General features: G+C 41.5%; 1 protein-coding gene across 2 annotated transcripts in view; it reads right to left on the bottom strand.

Moving 5' to 3' along the window:
* Positions 1-2383: 2383 nt before the first annotated feature.
* The window catches only part of SNAP25 (synaptosome associated protein 25), a 62505-nt gene continuing 49296 nt past the window's right edge, over positions 2384-15592 (bottom strand). The window contains exons 5-8 of one of the 2 annotated variants that reach the window (XM_039717046.1): positions 14585-14702; positions 10456-10581; positions 8216-8360; positions 2384-3965 (exon numbers count right to left, since the gene is read on the bottom strand). In XM_039717046.1, coding sequence (XP_039572980.1) covers positions 3897-3965; positions 8216-8360; positions 10456-10581; positions 14585-14702 — 458 coding nt within the window. In that variant the 3' untranslated portion in view covers positions 2384-3896. Of the gene's footprint in view, positions 3966-8215; positions 8361-10455; positions 10582-14329; positions 14448-14584; positions 14703-15592 lie in introns of both variants that reach the window. The other variant, XM_039717045.1, reaches the window with a different exon arrangement.

Below are 15592 nucleotides of genomic sequence, written 5' to 3'. Positions count from 1 at the left end.
AGTGTGTGGATTAGTTTATCTGCATTCAGATCTCTTAAATAAAAGTCTTTGGTGATCTCTGCACATTCAGGTCCAGATCCAAAGCCTGTGGAGGTTAGCAGCTAGTGTGGCACACAGAATATTTTGGAGAATAATTATCATCTCTAGTTCTAGATTAAAAGTATATCTATAATAAGTGTATCACATGGCACAGGCATCTCTCTCAGGGGGCACTTTACAGTTTGCTGTGCTAACTCTGGCATATTTAGTTTTCTTCAGAAATGAAGGATGTATTTTGTCCATGTAGGCTAATATAATTTAAATTTCCCAAAAACAAATTAAAATCAAGCAATATTGATTTTTTTGTTATAGTTTTTTAAATATACAGTAACATAACCAAATTTTCAAGAATAATAGTTATTTTTCACCTTACCTTTGCATTAAATCCATTCACATTTTATAACATGTGCTCTGTCAAACCACAAGATGCTGAGTATTATTCATGGCTTCTTTTCTTGCATTGGTGTCACTCCAGAAAGCTGTAACACTCTTGAGTTCAAAAGCTCTGCGTTTGTGCTACAGTTGGGAATCATTAACATCCTAAAAGTTTTAAGGTTTCCACTTTGATTTTTACTTACCTTTTTCAATTTTCTTTCTTAGTTTCTCTCTGCTGAAATCAGGTCAGATATTTGATGAAGGTAATATTTTTTATTTTTTCATGAGTTATTACACTACTTATGATTTTTGTTCTGTTGAAGAATAACATTCAAATATCCTTCCTTGGTTGTTTTTATATTGCCATTTGTCACCTAGGCTAGGAAAGGAGGAGAATGCATGAAGTGAAAGAAGTTTTTAATGGTGGATTTTTAGATGTCAACAGACATTGTCTTTTTGTTCGACTTATCCAGCTGCATGCTTTATTCAACTATGCCAATTGAGAATATTAAAATCCCTTTTCCCTATGGCCACCTCAAACCAACACCAACATGAGGGTCTTGCCATCCTAGAAGCCATTGGTGAAATGGCACTAAAAGTCTAGAAATAAGAGATAGTTTATCTAGCTTTGTGCCTTTCAATATGGCCATTTTATCCAGGGACAGTTGAATTCCAGCCCCTTGCCATGCCCCTGTCCTCAAGCAGGTAACTCTGCCTGTGCTTGTTCAGCCTCAGCAAGAGGCTGCAGGGTATCAGGGACCCAGGGGCCAACCAGAGGGAGAAAGGGGAAAAAGGGAAATGCCACATTCCAGGCAGTGTTCTGCTTAAAGCATCTGGGGTTTCCCACTGTTAACTCAGCTGCTACACCAGGGATTTGGGGTGCACAAAACTCAACAAACAAAAGCAGATTGTTGTAGTGATAAACTACATGAGGTCAAGCCTTTCTTTGTATTCTTTGAAGAATAATTAATCCTAGAAGAGTCAATTTCCAAAAATATCAGAGAAATTCAAGAAACATATTTACTGAAGTAATTTTCAGCCAGCTCATAGAAGACCCTGCATGCAGTGGAGGAGGATACAAAGCCAGCTGCAATGAAACATTTCAAAGTTTCTGTCCTTTAAGCTTCCCATCTGGCAAAAAGTTCCAGTAGTTTGGGTTTTGATCTTTGTTCCACATGAAAACAGATGTCAAAACATGTTCCTTCACAGCAACAGTTATATTTTTGATCAGCTTTAATGGCTTTTGGAAGTATGAGTTTCTTCCGATAGGGTACATTCTTGTCAAATACAAAAACCAATACCTCCAATAACATCTTCATTAGTTGTTTATCTATTTCTCACCCTTTGCAAATATCCTTGTATTTGCATGTTCCCATTGTGACGCATTTTCCAATATGATTATTGCCCTCCCCCAGTAGGCTTTGACATTGCAGAATGATTGTGCTGTCACAAATACTGGAATGCCCCAACAGACAGGATTAGAAATGGTCAGCAGATTGAAAGTGTTTGCTTGAAGTTTATTCTTTGGTTTGAAGTAGTGGGGGAAAATATTTGCATAAATGAATTTTTAATAGACACCAAAAATAAAAAGCTGCTAAAGAAAATGTAGCTTGTCTGCATTATCATGCAATTTTAATTATGCAAGCATTTATGTTCTTTGTGTATTTTGACTTACGGCCATGTGAGACACATGAGTGAACTGTCACTTGTGCAGAATTAATTCTAATTTGTCCATATAGGGGAAAAAACCCTGGGAAAATATGATAACGCTTTTCATTGGCAGCAAACTCTAGTTGTCCTTAGTCATTTGAGAAAATTATTGTTAGCAGACTATCCAAATTCTGTAGGTCAAAGCCTTCCTTGAAAAGAGGTGTATTAGCACATAACTAAATTCACTACGGGAATGGATTTTATCTACTAAGGAACTATATCCTTCTCTGCCATAACATTTATGTCATTTTTTCTTTCCCTTGAACAAGAGAAAATTATTTCGATTTGGTGTTTGGCAATCTGAGCCACGTTATTTAAAATAACAGTCACTTGGAATGTACCAAGTGTAATTTTTCATGTAGTTACTTCTCTACAGTACTGCAAACGAAAATCTTTAGTTTCCTATGAAACACAATACAAAAGCAGTTTGTAAAGAGTCTTCAGACTTTGCACTTCTTCTCCCAGGTGTATTCCAAACAAGTTGTTACTGACACGTAGGGCAACAAATGGATAAAGCAAACATGGATTCTGAGATCTATAATTTTTAATAATCTTTAAACTAGCTACAAAATGTCAATCACTTCACAAACTGACAGGAGACATAAGGAATTTTCATATTACATGCTGTAAATGATATTTATCTCACAGTTTATCTAGAGTTCATTCATTTAGGTTTTTTAATTATTTTTAATTGTCAGCTACTAAACATCTCAGCGATTTGGTGTGCATAGCTCTAGGTAAGCAACAGAGAACTGTACCAATAACAAACCACATGGGGATAGCGACTAGTAAGAGAGAGCCTTATAAAAATTACATTTCTTTGCACCATTTCATATGGTAGTTGTTTCCTCCAAAAGATAGTCTTCAAAAGCAGCAGACAAACCCAATATATTACACTTATTTCTTTTTGTCTTTGACATATTTTCAGCCAAGCTTTTATTTTGCTGGCAATGGCTAAATGGTGAGTGCCAAATCCCTCTTTTTTTCATAATTAAAAAAAATGTTCATGATTAATAACTATATATATATCAACAAGAAAAAAGTGGCACAACTGCAAACTTGCTGGTATAACATAGTCCCAAAAGAGTTCCGAATACTGAGCATGCTTTTGTTGTCATTGTTGGTGTGCTACTGCCATGGGAAAATTCTTGTTTAAGTAGGAGTCTAAAAGTCTATTTATTCCTCATGCATAACTGCATAAATCACATCACTTTTTAGTGCAATGCTTGTTATAGTAATATAATTCCACATTGTCTAATCATGAAATCATAACAACAGATAATGGCAATGAAGAACTGAAGACAGCAGGTTTAAGTGCTTAAACATCATGATACCCAAAGACAGGAGCATGGCAGTAGCTCTGTGGAATGTCACAGTTTTACAAGAACAATACTGTATATTTAAAGGTTAACAGCACGTTTAGCATTCCAACAGTGTTGTCATTCAGCAAACATCATTAAAAAAAAATGAGAAGGAAATAAAAGGAAAGGAATCCAAAACAGAAACAAGGAAAGGAAAGGAAGAACCCCAAAAAACATCAATAGTGAGCTATAGCCATCAAATCAGCACTATGTACAACCTTTGGAAAGAAAGATATCTAGAAAAAAATAATTACAAGTATCATTTTTGGGAAGCTGACAAACTACACAGGACAACATTTACAATGGGGCCGATATGTGCATGTGTGCAAACCTAGTAGATAAATACCATGATAAAAGCATGAAGGTGCTGCCCTGCTGGACAGCATTAAAAGGAAATGCACTTCTCTGCATTTAACCACTGCCCAGCATCTTTGTTGCACGCTGGTTGGCTTCATCAATCCTGGTTTTGTTGGAATCAGCCTGGGGAAACACAGAGGAAAGAGAAGAATGAGTACAGAGAAGAAAGAGAATATAAGAGAAAAAAAGAGTACAGGGAAGAAAGACAGTGCTTTGTAGGTAGTTCCATAATTCCACTAGGCTACGGAAAAATGAAACTTGAAAATACTGGAGAGCTGCCCTTTGTAGTGGTATTAGGGACCCAAAAGGAGATTACAGATTTTCTGTTTTTTCTTCATGTGGCCTTTGAGCAGACCTTTTCTGTTTGTGGTCAGCTCCACTGAACTGTGCCAGACCTGTAGCTGGTGCTGTCCACAGCACTGGTGGTGCTGATGGTAACGGATGACACCGTGAGAACTGGTGGTGTGCATCTGCGTTTTGCTGGGGAAAAGCTTCAGAGCCTTCTAAGATTCAGTGGACCCAGACTGTAGTCTAACTTAGATCATCAGGTACTAGCCAAAACTAAAATTTTGGTCAGGGAGCAGAGAAACTGGATCATCTGATGTAGGGAATGCTAGTAAAGATAAATTTATTTGAAAAGATCAGCCTGGATATCTTTGCTCTGCATGTGAAAGGAAGGGAATAGGTGGGAGGGATGCCAGTACTCCAAAGTTCACCAATGTAGTTGCAAGAGAGAGTAGCCTCTTTCATTGGGCAGCAGCATAAATAGGAAAGGCAGGGATTTAAGAAAAGGACGGGATTCTGCTGTGATTTGAAGCAGTCAAACTGCAATTTAGTCCAGCATGGACTGAGCCATTAGCTGCACTGTTTTCCCTGGGGTAACACCTGCCATGATTATAAAATGCCATTAATAAAATGGCACCACTTGGGAGGTTGGGGAGTTCTCTCTGAGTGGGAAGACACTTGGACCATGACTTTCTGTAGCTCTGCAGAAGTAACTTTTGGAGACTAAAGACACTGTTTTAGCTGACAAAAACTGGCAAAACTCCACTCAACCCCAAGTTGCCATGCCAACTTATTCTAGCAGAGGGACTAGATAGAAAATGGTTTCAATTTTTAAAACCAGACCTGTGGGAAAGGTGAGAATTGTGTTGCTGCTTTAAAATCATGGGCCCCAATAGCAAACTCTTTCTGTGGTTTGATGGCTTTGATGATTGCCCCACATCTCTGGGGAGTATCCCAGAGATGTACAGATTTATTTTAAATCTCCAATTTACAAAGACAGCATGGTGAAGCAACTTTCCCACATGCATTTAAGAATCCTTTAAGAATATTTATGCTGATGTGCAATAAATCTTTCTGAAATATCTTGGGCTTTTCTCCATAATTGTTTTGGAAAATGCTATGTGTATTTTTAGTGCAGTAGCACACGCCAGCTCCTCAACAAGCGTAAATCAGCAAAACTACTCATTACAAGTCACACTCCTTTATTTCAGCCGTGAGTTTGACCTTGTCTACCACAGTGCAAATTTGTGTGCTTTTGCCAAAAGGCTACCTAAAAAGTTAATGGGTTTGGAAGCAGTTACCTTTGTCACGAAATGCATGAATATTCATTGAACAGTGATTAAACATCATGTTCCTAATTATGTTTAGACATTAGTATCTGGCGGGTGATGTTGCATTGGAGGCAGTGGGATTCTTTGTGCTGACCTTCCCACTTAGGTCAAGACAGAGTGACCTGAGCCCCCTCTACTTTCCTCCCAGCCTCCTATTTATGGTACATTTTAGGGCCAGGTTCTTCTGGTGATGTTGCCATTTGACCTACTCATCACACTGCCATTTTGGTTTTTATTCCTTTCTCTCTGATCTGAGGAATAGAAAAATAAAGCCTTTTATTCATTGCTGTCCTGATTACTGTGAACAGATCAGATTACATCGCTGCACTATGAGATTGCTCTGGTTTGGATGCAGGAATTCAGTATAACATAAATCCTTTAGGAGCATTTATGATGTGTCCCAGGGTACTTTGGTTTAGCTTTGTGATGCACCCCAGCTTTTGCAAACTGTGCCAGCCAAGGGTCTTTCTAAAGATCATAACTGACCTGAAGCACAGTGCTCCAGCTGGTCAAGAAAACAACCCTCAATGCTGTGAGGGGGATGAGGGTCTGTTGCCATATTTCATTGCAGACTGGATGTGTGTGCAACTGAGGTTTTGCTGTTATCCAGCTAACCAATATTTCTGTCTTTTACAGAGGGTTTTACAAATACATTGTGTTCCTTTTCCTAGTACCTCATTACTGTATGCCCTTATTCTGAGAAATTTGGCTTATTTTTCACTAAGACTGAAGACTGTCTTATTTTTGTGCTGCTCTCATGACGACTTCTCTGTGTACAATGCAAATCCATCTTTCACAAATGTGTCACTTTCCTTAGCCAAGGGCCCTGGGTGATTTTATGAATGCATTAGCTGTCAATGTTATTTTGCCATTGCTATACAAAATGCCAAAGTCTGTGAGAAGACCACAGAGCTGTGGAAGGCCAGTCCTTCAGCTCGCTGCTCTCAGCATGCACTGTTAGAGGTTTGGCCCATGTGCTTTATGTGCACAGAGGGCCTGGTCAGTGTTTTCAAAATCCAGATATTTGCAAGCCTGAGCTGGTAGGAGAACAGTGACTTGTTGGGCTTGCTGTATTTTGAGATAGAATTCTGCAGGCACTGGTAGGATGCCACTGATTTCCATCCACAGGGCACGTCTCCTGCCACTGTGACATGAGCAGGGGAAGTGGGAACACAATAATGCACATCCTCATTGCTTTGAGAAAATGTATGTCATAGGCTTCGTGTTTAAAGGTACTCATGGTGCAGGCTGTATAAACTCCCTGTCCCCTCTCAAAGTGTAGAGAGATGTGCTGCTTTCTAGCTCTTTGCATTTGAATAGCAACAGCAAATCCTTCCCCCGAGGCTCCTTCTTTTTCCAGAAATATTAAATGGTGCATAATGGCATCCCAGTAATTCTGTGCATTTTCCAGTGCAGTCCAACACATGCAGCTTTATAAAGCAAGACTTTTGACCAACACCAAGCCACGTGCTCTACATGCCAGGTGGCTCCTCTCTCTCAGGGATGACCTTCCCACCCTTCAGACAATGCATACATCACCCAGTCCTCTCTGAAATCTGCCTCCAATAAGGAAAGCTCTTCACTCTTCTGAGTGAATCCCTCAGTGCAGTATTTTCCTTAATTTTTATTACTAGTTTCTGATATAGTTAACTGACATGAAAAACAGGCATGGGCATCCTGCTTGTTCGAGGAGGCGTGCATGTGTAAGACGGCTCAAGAGCACCAGCTCTACCACTTGAGGTCAGAATTAACTCTAAGCACCACATGTAAGTCCTTGGGTTAGATCCTCAGGTTGTGTAAATCTCGGCGGAAGTGGAGCGTTGTGTTGGTTTTACACCAGATGAAGATCTAGCCTCTTATGTCACTTCAGCCTGGCTGTGCCTGTGCCTGGAGCTCTGCCAGTACCCATGCAGATGGCCTGCAGATCGTGGGATCTCAGGATGGCAGTGAGCTCCCAGCCAGGCTTGGAGGGGGCTGCTCTCTGCTTCAGAAGTCTGCAGTGCAGGTCTGTCACTGGAACAGTGCTTTCTGCCTTTTTAGATGGTGATTTTGCAGAACTAATGCTGAGCTTTTGTATTCCACTGGGGCCCTGTGGGGCCCAATTATGTATAAATAAATAAATAAATAAATATGTATATGTGTATATATATATATGTATACACACACACACACACACACACACACACACACACAGACACATAATCTATATACATACACACACACCTTCCCTCAAGAAAGCAGGAGGTATATCTCTGTCCTAATGTTGTTATAAGCAGCACAACAAAACTGGCTGCACTGTTACCATATGGCAAAGATTTGGGATTCTAATAAATCCCCATCCTTCTGTGAGGACTGGCTCTCCAAGCAGGTGATCTACTCCTGAGCTGCTCGTGGAGTTTCTGAGGAAGGAAAAGCCCAGGAGGATTTAAAACTTTCCAGGAAGTGCCAGGGCAGTCAGAACCCAGCCCCACAGTTCAGCATAGTTCAGGGTACTTGTCCTTTTCAGAGCTGTTGAAGGAGCCTTGCTGTCTGCTAGGGGATCCCCTTGCAGCTGTGTGGCAAACTCAACAGCAAGGGTTCAACCCAGCCTGCACTGGAGGTGCAGATTCACAGCAGCGAGCTCTGCTTTGCCCCAAGGATTTAGAGGGAGAAGAGAGGAGCTATTTCTGTCCCTTGTCCTTTCCAGGCCCATTTCTCCCCTTGGAGAAGGGAAAACAGAGCCCCTTTTGGGGTCCTCACGGAGAAGGCAGCTCTTACCTTCTCCATGATCCTGTCAATCTGGCGGTTCTGTGTGTCGATCTCGTTGCCCATGTCCAAGGCCATGTGACGTAAGTTGCCAATGATGCCGCTGACCTGCTCCAGGTTCTCATCCATTTCATTTTCCCGGGCATCGTTTGTTACCCTGGGAACAAAAACCCAATTCTGTAAAGCAGAGGCAGGAGATTCCTCCTGAAACTGTGATTCACCCAAAACCTCCACTGCATCCTCCATCGCTTGTCACCTGAGGATCAGGCTGCTCTGCTTTGAACAAAAAGGATTAATGAAAAATGTTACATGCTTATTTTTTGGATGTCGGGCTCAGTTGTCTGGGTTATCAGTGCTCTGTTTATACTGCTCGTGTCTGCTGTTGGTAGAGGCGTGTTGCTGTCTGAGCTTGCCTGTACCACATGCTGCACCCCTCTGCAGTGATCATCCTTCCCCAAGGATGAGAGCCTGCTCCATTCGGATGTGTGTGTGGTTAGTGTTCATGGGAAGTGCTGGAAGGTGCTGGAATTACCACTTTCCAGCGGCGATAGCAGCTCCCCTCCTTGGACTGCAGATCACTAATGAATGCTGTCCACTTCTTGTATGCTTGGGCTCACAGAGATATTGGGGAAGAGGCGCTTCAGCTGTGAAAATCCTGACCTAGCATCCTATTTAATTAACTGTATTTCTGGTGAAAGACAGAAGCAGCTTCTCTCAGATTTACCGGCTTCAGTAAAGATCATTTATCTCTCAATCTTAGCACCATCTTTTGCAGTTGCTTGCTTTTTGGAAGGAAAATGTTGTGCTTGAGCCAAGGCCCAGTTCAACTCTCCAGAGACTGAAGAGGCAGGTGGTGACTGATGCTGTGCAAAGCAAGGTCCATGGGTGCCACTCAGAAAATTCCTATTTTGAGCCTCTTGTGCAGTTTGTGTTCATGTAGGTGCCTGAAGAGTGCTCCAGGCTATTTGCAGAACAATCATGGTGCAGCGTAACCTCCTTCACTGCTGTTCTATTATCATGTCCCAGACTTCATTTTGGTGGGGTTGCCATCCAGAAATTTTTTTAAAAAGTGAATGGCAGACCCATCAAACTTAAATGGCAACTCCATCCCACGCTCCAGATTGCATGACAGCATTGTTTCTATCACACTGATTTCCCTTTATCACAGCAGCCAAAAAAATAAGTGGATAATAGTTTTTGGAAAGATAATTACTTATTAAACTAGTGTCCTTAATCTTCAGAGATCAAAGCTTTGCCTACAAATATGCTGATAGCATTGTCAGCTAAATACATGCCCCATAAGCTCTGTAATCAGTAGGTACTTTGTGCTGGATCCCTGTGTGTTGTGGGAAGTTTGCAGTGGGGTTGCCTTTAATATAGCTGTGTGCATCAAACTGGCTTTGATTTGAGAGTTCAGGGATTCCCACTCTGTTCCTCCACAGCTGTGGCTTCCCAGCAACTGAGGAATGGGGCATCATTCCCAATGCAGTGAGGTTTTGAGGACACTCATGAGCAGGGGAGGGGTGCACCTCTAGTTGAAAGTGTTCTTCAAGTTCTGGGCTTGGCTCGGTGCTTTGGCAGGAAGCCTGAGGCTTTTTTGTTTTTGAAAAGAAAAGGAAGGCAGCTGGATGCTTTGGTACATCTTCTGGCAAGGATGGATAATGGGCACTACATGCCTTGAGACATAATGGCAATAAACTAGTATTTATCTGACACTTCATTTCTGAGGCATTTGACAGGTGTCATTAGTGAGACCCATGATAAGGCCCCCAGGACAAGTGTTCACACTGGGAGCTGCAGTGCTGAGGACAGTGCTGGCTGGCCATGGCTGTCTGCACCCTCACAGTGCTGCTGTGAAATAAATAAATAGACTTTATTCCTAGTTTGTTATTGCCCAAATCTGGGCAGCCTCAAAAAGAAAAGTTTGGGCTTGTTTTTCAAGCATCCTCTGGTTCTCAGGGCTAAGACCCTTCCTCCCAGGATTTCCAGCAAGGTCACCATCCTTTGCACTAGAGCTCAGGAGACCCTCAGGGCCAGGAGAAGTCCCTGGATGCAGTAAACCTTTAGGTCGTGTCTGAGTCACCTTCAACCTGAATCCGAGCACCACTTGGTGGAAAACGCTGGCTCCATCACACTACCCAGCACCTCTGAAGGAGTTAATGAGCACCACAGAGCTCTTGACCATATGGAAGCAATCTAAATATATCAGTGACAAGGAGAACGGAGAGAAAAGAGTGGATAAAAAGGCTCACCTGCGGATAAAGCCACCACTGATGGCCATCTGCTCCCGTTCATCTACGACACGTGCAGGCTGGCTGGCTACAACACCATCCTGATTATTGCCCCAGGCCTTTTTGTAAGCATCGCTTGATTTAAGCCTATGCGAAAAAGATGATGAGTAACAAAGCACAAAGTGCACAAGGACAAATGCAAAACTCTTTACCTCTCCAAGCTAAAAGCTGAATCAAGCAAATGAGTTTTCAGATAGAGGGTCATTGTTTGTATACCGATATATCATAACCCTGAATAAAAAGAGGGGGTGGGTTTTTTGCTTATTTTTTACTTTACTGCCACAACAGTGATGGTCAGAGCTTTAGTTTCCAATAGGGTGAATTGCAGTTGTCAGGTCTACAACATTGCACACAGGTTTTTGGATGTTGACTTAGTTTCCAGAATGAAGGAAAATTTTAAAAGAAAAAAAAAAAGAAAAAAAAAGGAAAAAGAAGAGAAGAAAAACAGATAAGTAGAAAACGTTCCATTTCAGTGACACATATGTTTTGACATCAAACACAGAGGACGTACTGGCAGACAGACATAAATACAGAACTGCCAAGTATAGTGTGTACATCACATCACAGCAACACACCCTCTTAGAGAAAAACAGATTTGGCTACAATTTAATCTTTTACCATGCAGCATATTTGGCTTCTGATGATATTTTTTCAATATGTATGTGGCATAATAGGCATTAAAAGCCACTGACCTTTCCCAATGTGATTTGGGGATGATTTTATCATAGGGTTCATTAGATTTTTCAAATAATATATCGGTACTTGAAAATAGTAATCATACATCGACAGTTGATGTACAAACCTTTGTCCACAGAGACAAAAAGTAAAATAGGCAGAAGTGAAATGAGTGCAGGAGAAAATAAAAGATACGAGCAATCTAGCATCAGAAAGGGAAATTTTTCTACATTTTCCTTCATGCACCAGCTACAGGCATGAATAAGAAGTAAAGCATTCTCACTAAGCACAGTTGCCCCAATAGTTCATCATACCCTCAATGCATCAGCAGTAACAGCCTTCACAATAAGCAAGACACAGGCAAAAAAGGATCATCACTTCCTTCAGGAGTTTTAAACCACAGGACTTCAAAAATAGCCTAGCAACTTGTTATATTTGTATTTTGTGGCAGTTACATTAACCTTCAGAGAGCCATTTTTGACTGAGCTGCCGTGGATAGAAAATTTAAATCCAGGCACCCCTAGAGTGACAGATTGACATGTGCAGCCTATTTTGGGCTGCTGTCGTTGGGGTCACCAGACAAGATTGAACATTTTAACAGGGGAATGTAAGGATCTGGGGTCCACAGGTATACGTTTGTGATTTTATTCTGGAAATGAGTCTGTTTCCAACAAAACCACTGGGAGCTGCAAATCTCTGTGGTTTCCCTGTTTCTTGGCCAGCTCCAATCAGTACTATAAACAGCCCTGTGGCTTGGATTTTGGGAGAGGAACTGAACGTGCTTCTGGGAGATTTGGGAAAGGACATGACAAACCCATCTCTGGTGTCATGCTCTCTCCATGCCCCCTGAAGCAGCTCAGTTTTAAATGAGCCTGAAGATGTGTTGTATGATCCAATATAGAATTAAAATATAGATTAAAAGAGGATCTTTCCTACTCATCTGTTCTGTTGCTTATTTTCTATTGAAGTTTGTGAAGACTTAAAAATATGATGGTTGGCTTGTTTAATTTTAGTTCTCTGAAACTATACATCAGCTTTGGCATTTCTAAAATGCCTGAAAGTAATTCTCTTGCTGCGTATACATTTACAGGGTTTTGCCTGTTCTTTAGACCTGTGCAACTTTATCAATGAGACATTTTCTATTTTTGAGGTAAATTATTTTATTTATACCCAGAATCTGATCTCTTGTTTTCTTGTGGACTTCCAATTAAAGTCAACAGGTGGAGCTTGGATCTGCTCATGGTCAATAGCAGTTGTCCTTTTGAATGCAACCTGGTCAAAGTTCCATGCTGTGGGCATTTTCGGTTTCCTAAGAACGTAGGATCAAGCTTTACATATTTTTAAGGCTCAAGGAATTGTACTTTCACTGTATATCAGGGTAGAGTTACATGTGAAGTGGATAATCTTTTTATAAATATACGCCATTAATCTCCCACCAGCCAGAAGAGCTTTAGGGGATGATGGTGATTCTGATGCCCAGAACTGTATGGATTTCTCTCTCTCCCACACTCCACTTCTCAGAACATTGTCTTATCTGTACCGGTGGGGTCCTGGCTTAGTGGCTCAGGGAACACTTTCTGAAACCATCCTTCATCCATCCTCTGAGCATTGGCTAGCAGTACTGCTCTCTGAAATATGGCTGCAGACTCATAGGGTCAGAAAGCCTTAGAGAAGGGAAGAGGCCCCTTTACAAATTCATGTCCCCTACATCCCCTGCAGAATCATTCTGTTCTTGCAGCATGATGCTGCAGCCGTAGTGAAACACCAAATGTTTTAGTGCCACGTGCCAGGTGCTAATCCCATCGCTGTCACATGTCTGGCTGTCACTTCTGAGCTTTTACAGCTCGTACAGTGTGGGAGATGTGAAGTTTCTGCTGCATTTGTACCTGCAGCTCTTGTGCACCAGCTCCTCTGGCACAGGGCAGCAAGGGCTGCAGCCTGTCAGATCTCACAGCCCTTGCAAAAGGCATGTATGCAGCCCTTCCCATTCCTCCTGCCCCCTCTCCCATCGCACATCAAGGCTATAATAACTCTGGGCAAAATGTTTACCCCAAAAAAGTATTCAAGGCTTGGTACAAAGAAGCAAAAAACCTCAGGCAGAATCTGCATTGTGTCCCAAGGGAATTAACTTCAAAATAAGTGTGATTGATTAGGCAAAACCCTAGTCCTGCTCCTCTGATTTTTGGCAAAATACCCTATGAACTCTATGGCAGCTCTCTTTCCTTTTGGTCTTGATAATCAGGGTAGGATCAGGCTTTGGCTGTGAACGAAGTTCACACAGAAAGGGAATTTAATTCTACAGCAACAGTCCTCTCTGCTTTGTTTCCTGCACAATCTCTGGCCAACCATTTAAGAATGTTTTCCTGCAACCTGGTTTCATGCCTACTCACTGCATGCTGGATTTGCCATTCCTCAAGGACTTTGGGTTGGTCCTTGGTCTCCTACACCCGCATAACCGCACATCACATTTTCATTTGGCATTTAAAACAAGCTTGGCATTACTTGGAGGACGGTTTCGTTCAAGTGTGATGGCATGCAAGCAAATTCAATGCATTTCAACATTTCTGCTTAGTGTACGTGCTACCCAAACAAGAGAAATTTGGTATGTTGAGGTTTTGTCAAATTTTTTGCCTGTGGCAGGATGAAAACCATTTCAAGTTGGGTTCCAATTATGAAACATCACATCTCTTTCAAGATCTCATCAAGGACTATTTCTGCTGAACAACAAAAACTGTGATTTTCATCCATAATTTGGAGCAATGTTTAGTATGACCTCTTCTGCATTTTTTCAGCTCTTTTGTTTATGAAACTTGTTCATGAAAATATGTTTCAAAATTTAGAATGTCCAGGAATAAGGTAGCCCCAAGTGTTTTTGTCCGCTGGAAAATGGAACCACTCAGTACACTTTGTGTAAAATGTTGAAACTTTTACCATTAAAAGGTGTCAACAGTGAAGCTTTCACTGCAGTATGCCTGATTTTAATGCATCTACAGTAATTCCCAGTCAGTTGTCTATGCTATGAAATGAATGCATTTGAACCAGAATCGTTCTTTCTGCATGCCACATGCTCATCCTGTCCATGTGCCTAGCAAGGATGAGCTTCACAAGGCCTTTGGGATCAGCCTTAAGTGCTCAAAGAGATGAGGCAGGCAGCACCTACTTGTTACATGGACAGACACAAAGACCACAGAATTTTCCTAGGTCCGTCAAATTCTTTTCTGCTTCTTTCATGTCCTTATTGATTTGGTCCATTCCCTCTTCGATGCGTTCCAGTTGTTCTGATTAAACACAAGTATTTTATCCCCACAGAATGAAGCAGATGGAAAAGGACAAAGAAAAAAAAGACAAAAACTTCAGACATTCACTGTGACAAAAAACTGGACACCACACAGCAGAGCCGGTACCCAGTACCTACTTGTTACAAGGACATATGAAAAGGCCACAGCATTTCCCTAAATCTTTTAAATTTTTCTCGGCCTCCTTCATGTCTTGGTTGATATGGTTCATGCCTTCTTCAACACGATCGAGTTGTTCTGGTCAGGACAAAGGGATGACAGTGTGGAATGAATTGTATTTTTGTTTGTTTGATTTTGTCTTCAACAGAACATGAAAAATGACCATGTAGAACTGAGTTAATAATGACATTACAATGCATTAATCTGAGCTGATGCATTGCTGAAAGGATGTATGCTGCATTGGATGCTGAAGATCTTTTTTTATTAGTATGGGAAGAGTAAAACAAAGGAGAAATTTATTTGAAATATATTAATATAAACAAGATGTAATGATGTAGAAAGGAAGGGTTATAAAGTTCAAGGTCCAGAAACATAATACAATACATCACCTTACTAAGACACAGTGACATCCAGGAGAAAGAAAGATAGTGTTATTATTTTGCATTTATGTATGTTAATATTAGGGAAAAGAAGTCCTTCCATGGAAAACGCTTCCGGTACTTACGCTTACAAATGCCTCAGAATTAGGTGGGTTTGGGCAGCACAACTGCTGTGACTAGTGAGTGAGAGAGCTGGTAGTTACTGGTAGTGGTAATGGAGAGAGCTGGTAAGGGCTGGTGTCGAGGTGCCCTTTCTTCCAGAGGCCGAGGAAACAGACCTGCCACTTCGGCTGGTGCTGGGTATTGATCTCTAGTCTGAGTGGCCTCAGGGCTGGCTTTCTTCCCTGAGTGGGTGCTGCAAATCAGGAGTGATTTGCAGCAAACCTCAGTGAGCACAGAGGAACTAAAACACTCCGGGAGCCGATGCTCTCTGCGAGAGGGTCACCGGCTGTGGCGTTCCTTGTCTCTCCCAAGGGACCTTATGGAAACAGGCATTGGGTGAAGACTCATGTTTTCAGTTGGGGTCACTTCTGCTTTGCTCCAGTGCAAGGTAAGAAGCACCAGGCACAGAAACCAGACACATATAGA

This window comes from Passer montanus, unplaced genomic scaffold (assembly GCF_014805655.1).
Source record: "Passer montanus isolate IOZ18808 unplaced genomic scaffold, ASM1480565v1 scaffold37, whole genome shotgun sequence".
Lineage (NCBI taxonomy): Eukaryota > Metazoa > Chordata > Aves > Passeriformes > Passeridae > Passer > Passer montanus.
This window is presented reverse-complemented; position numbering and strand designations above follow the sequence as displayed.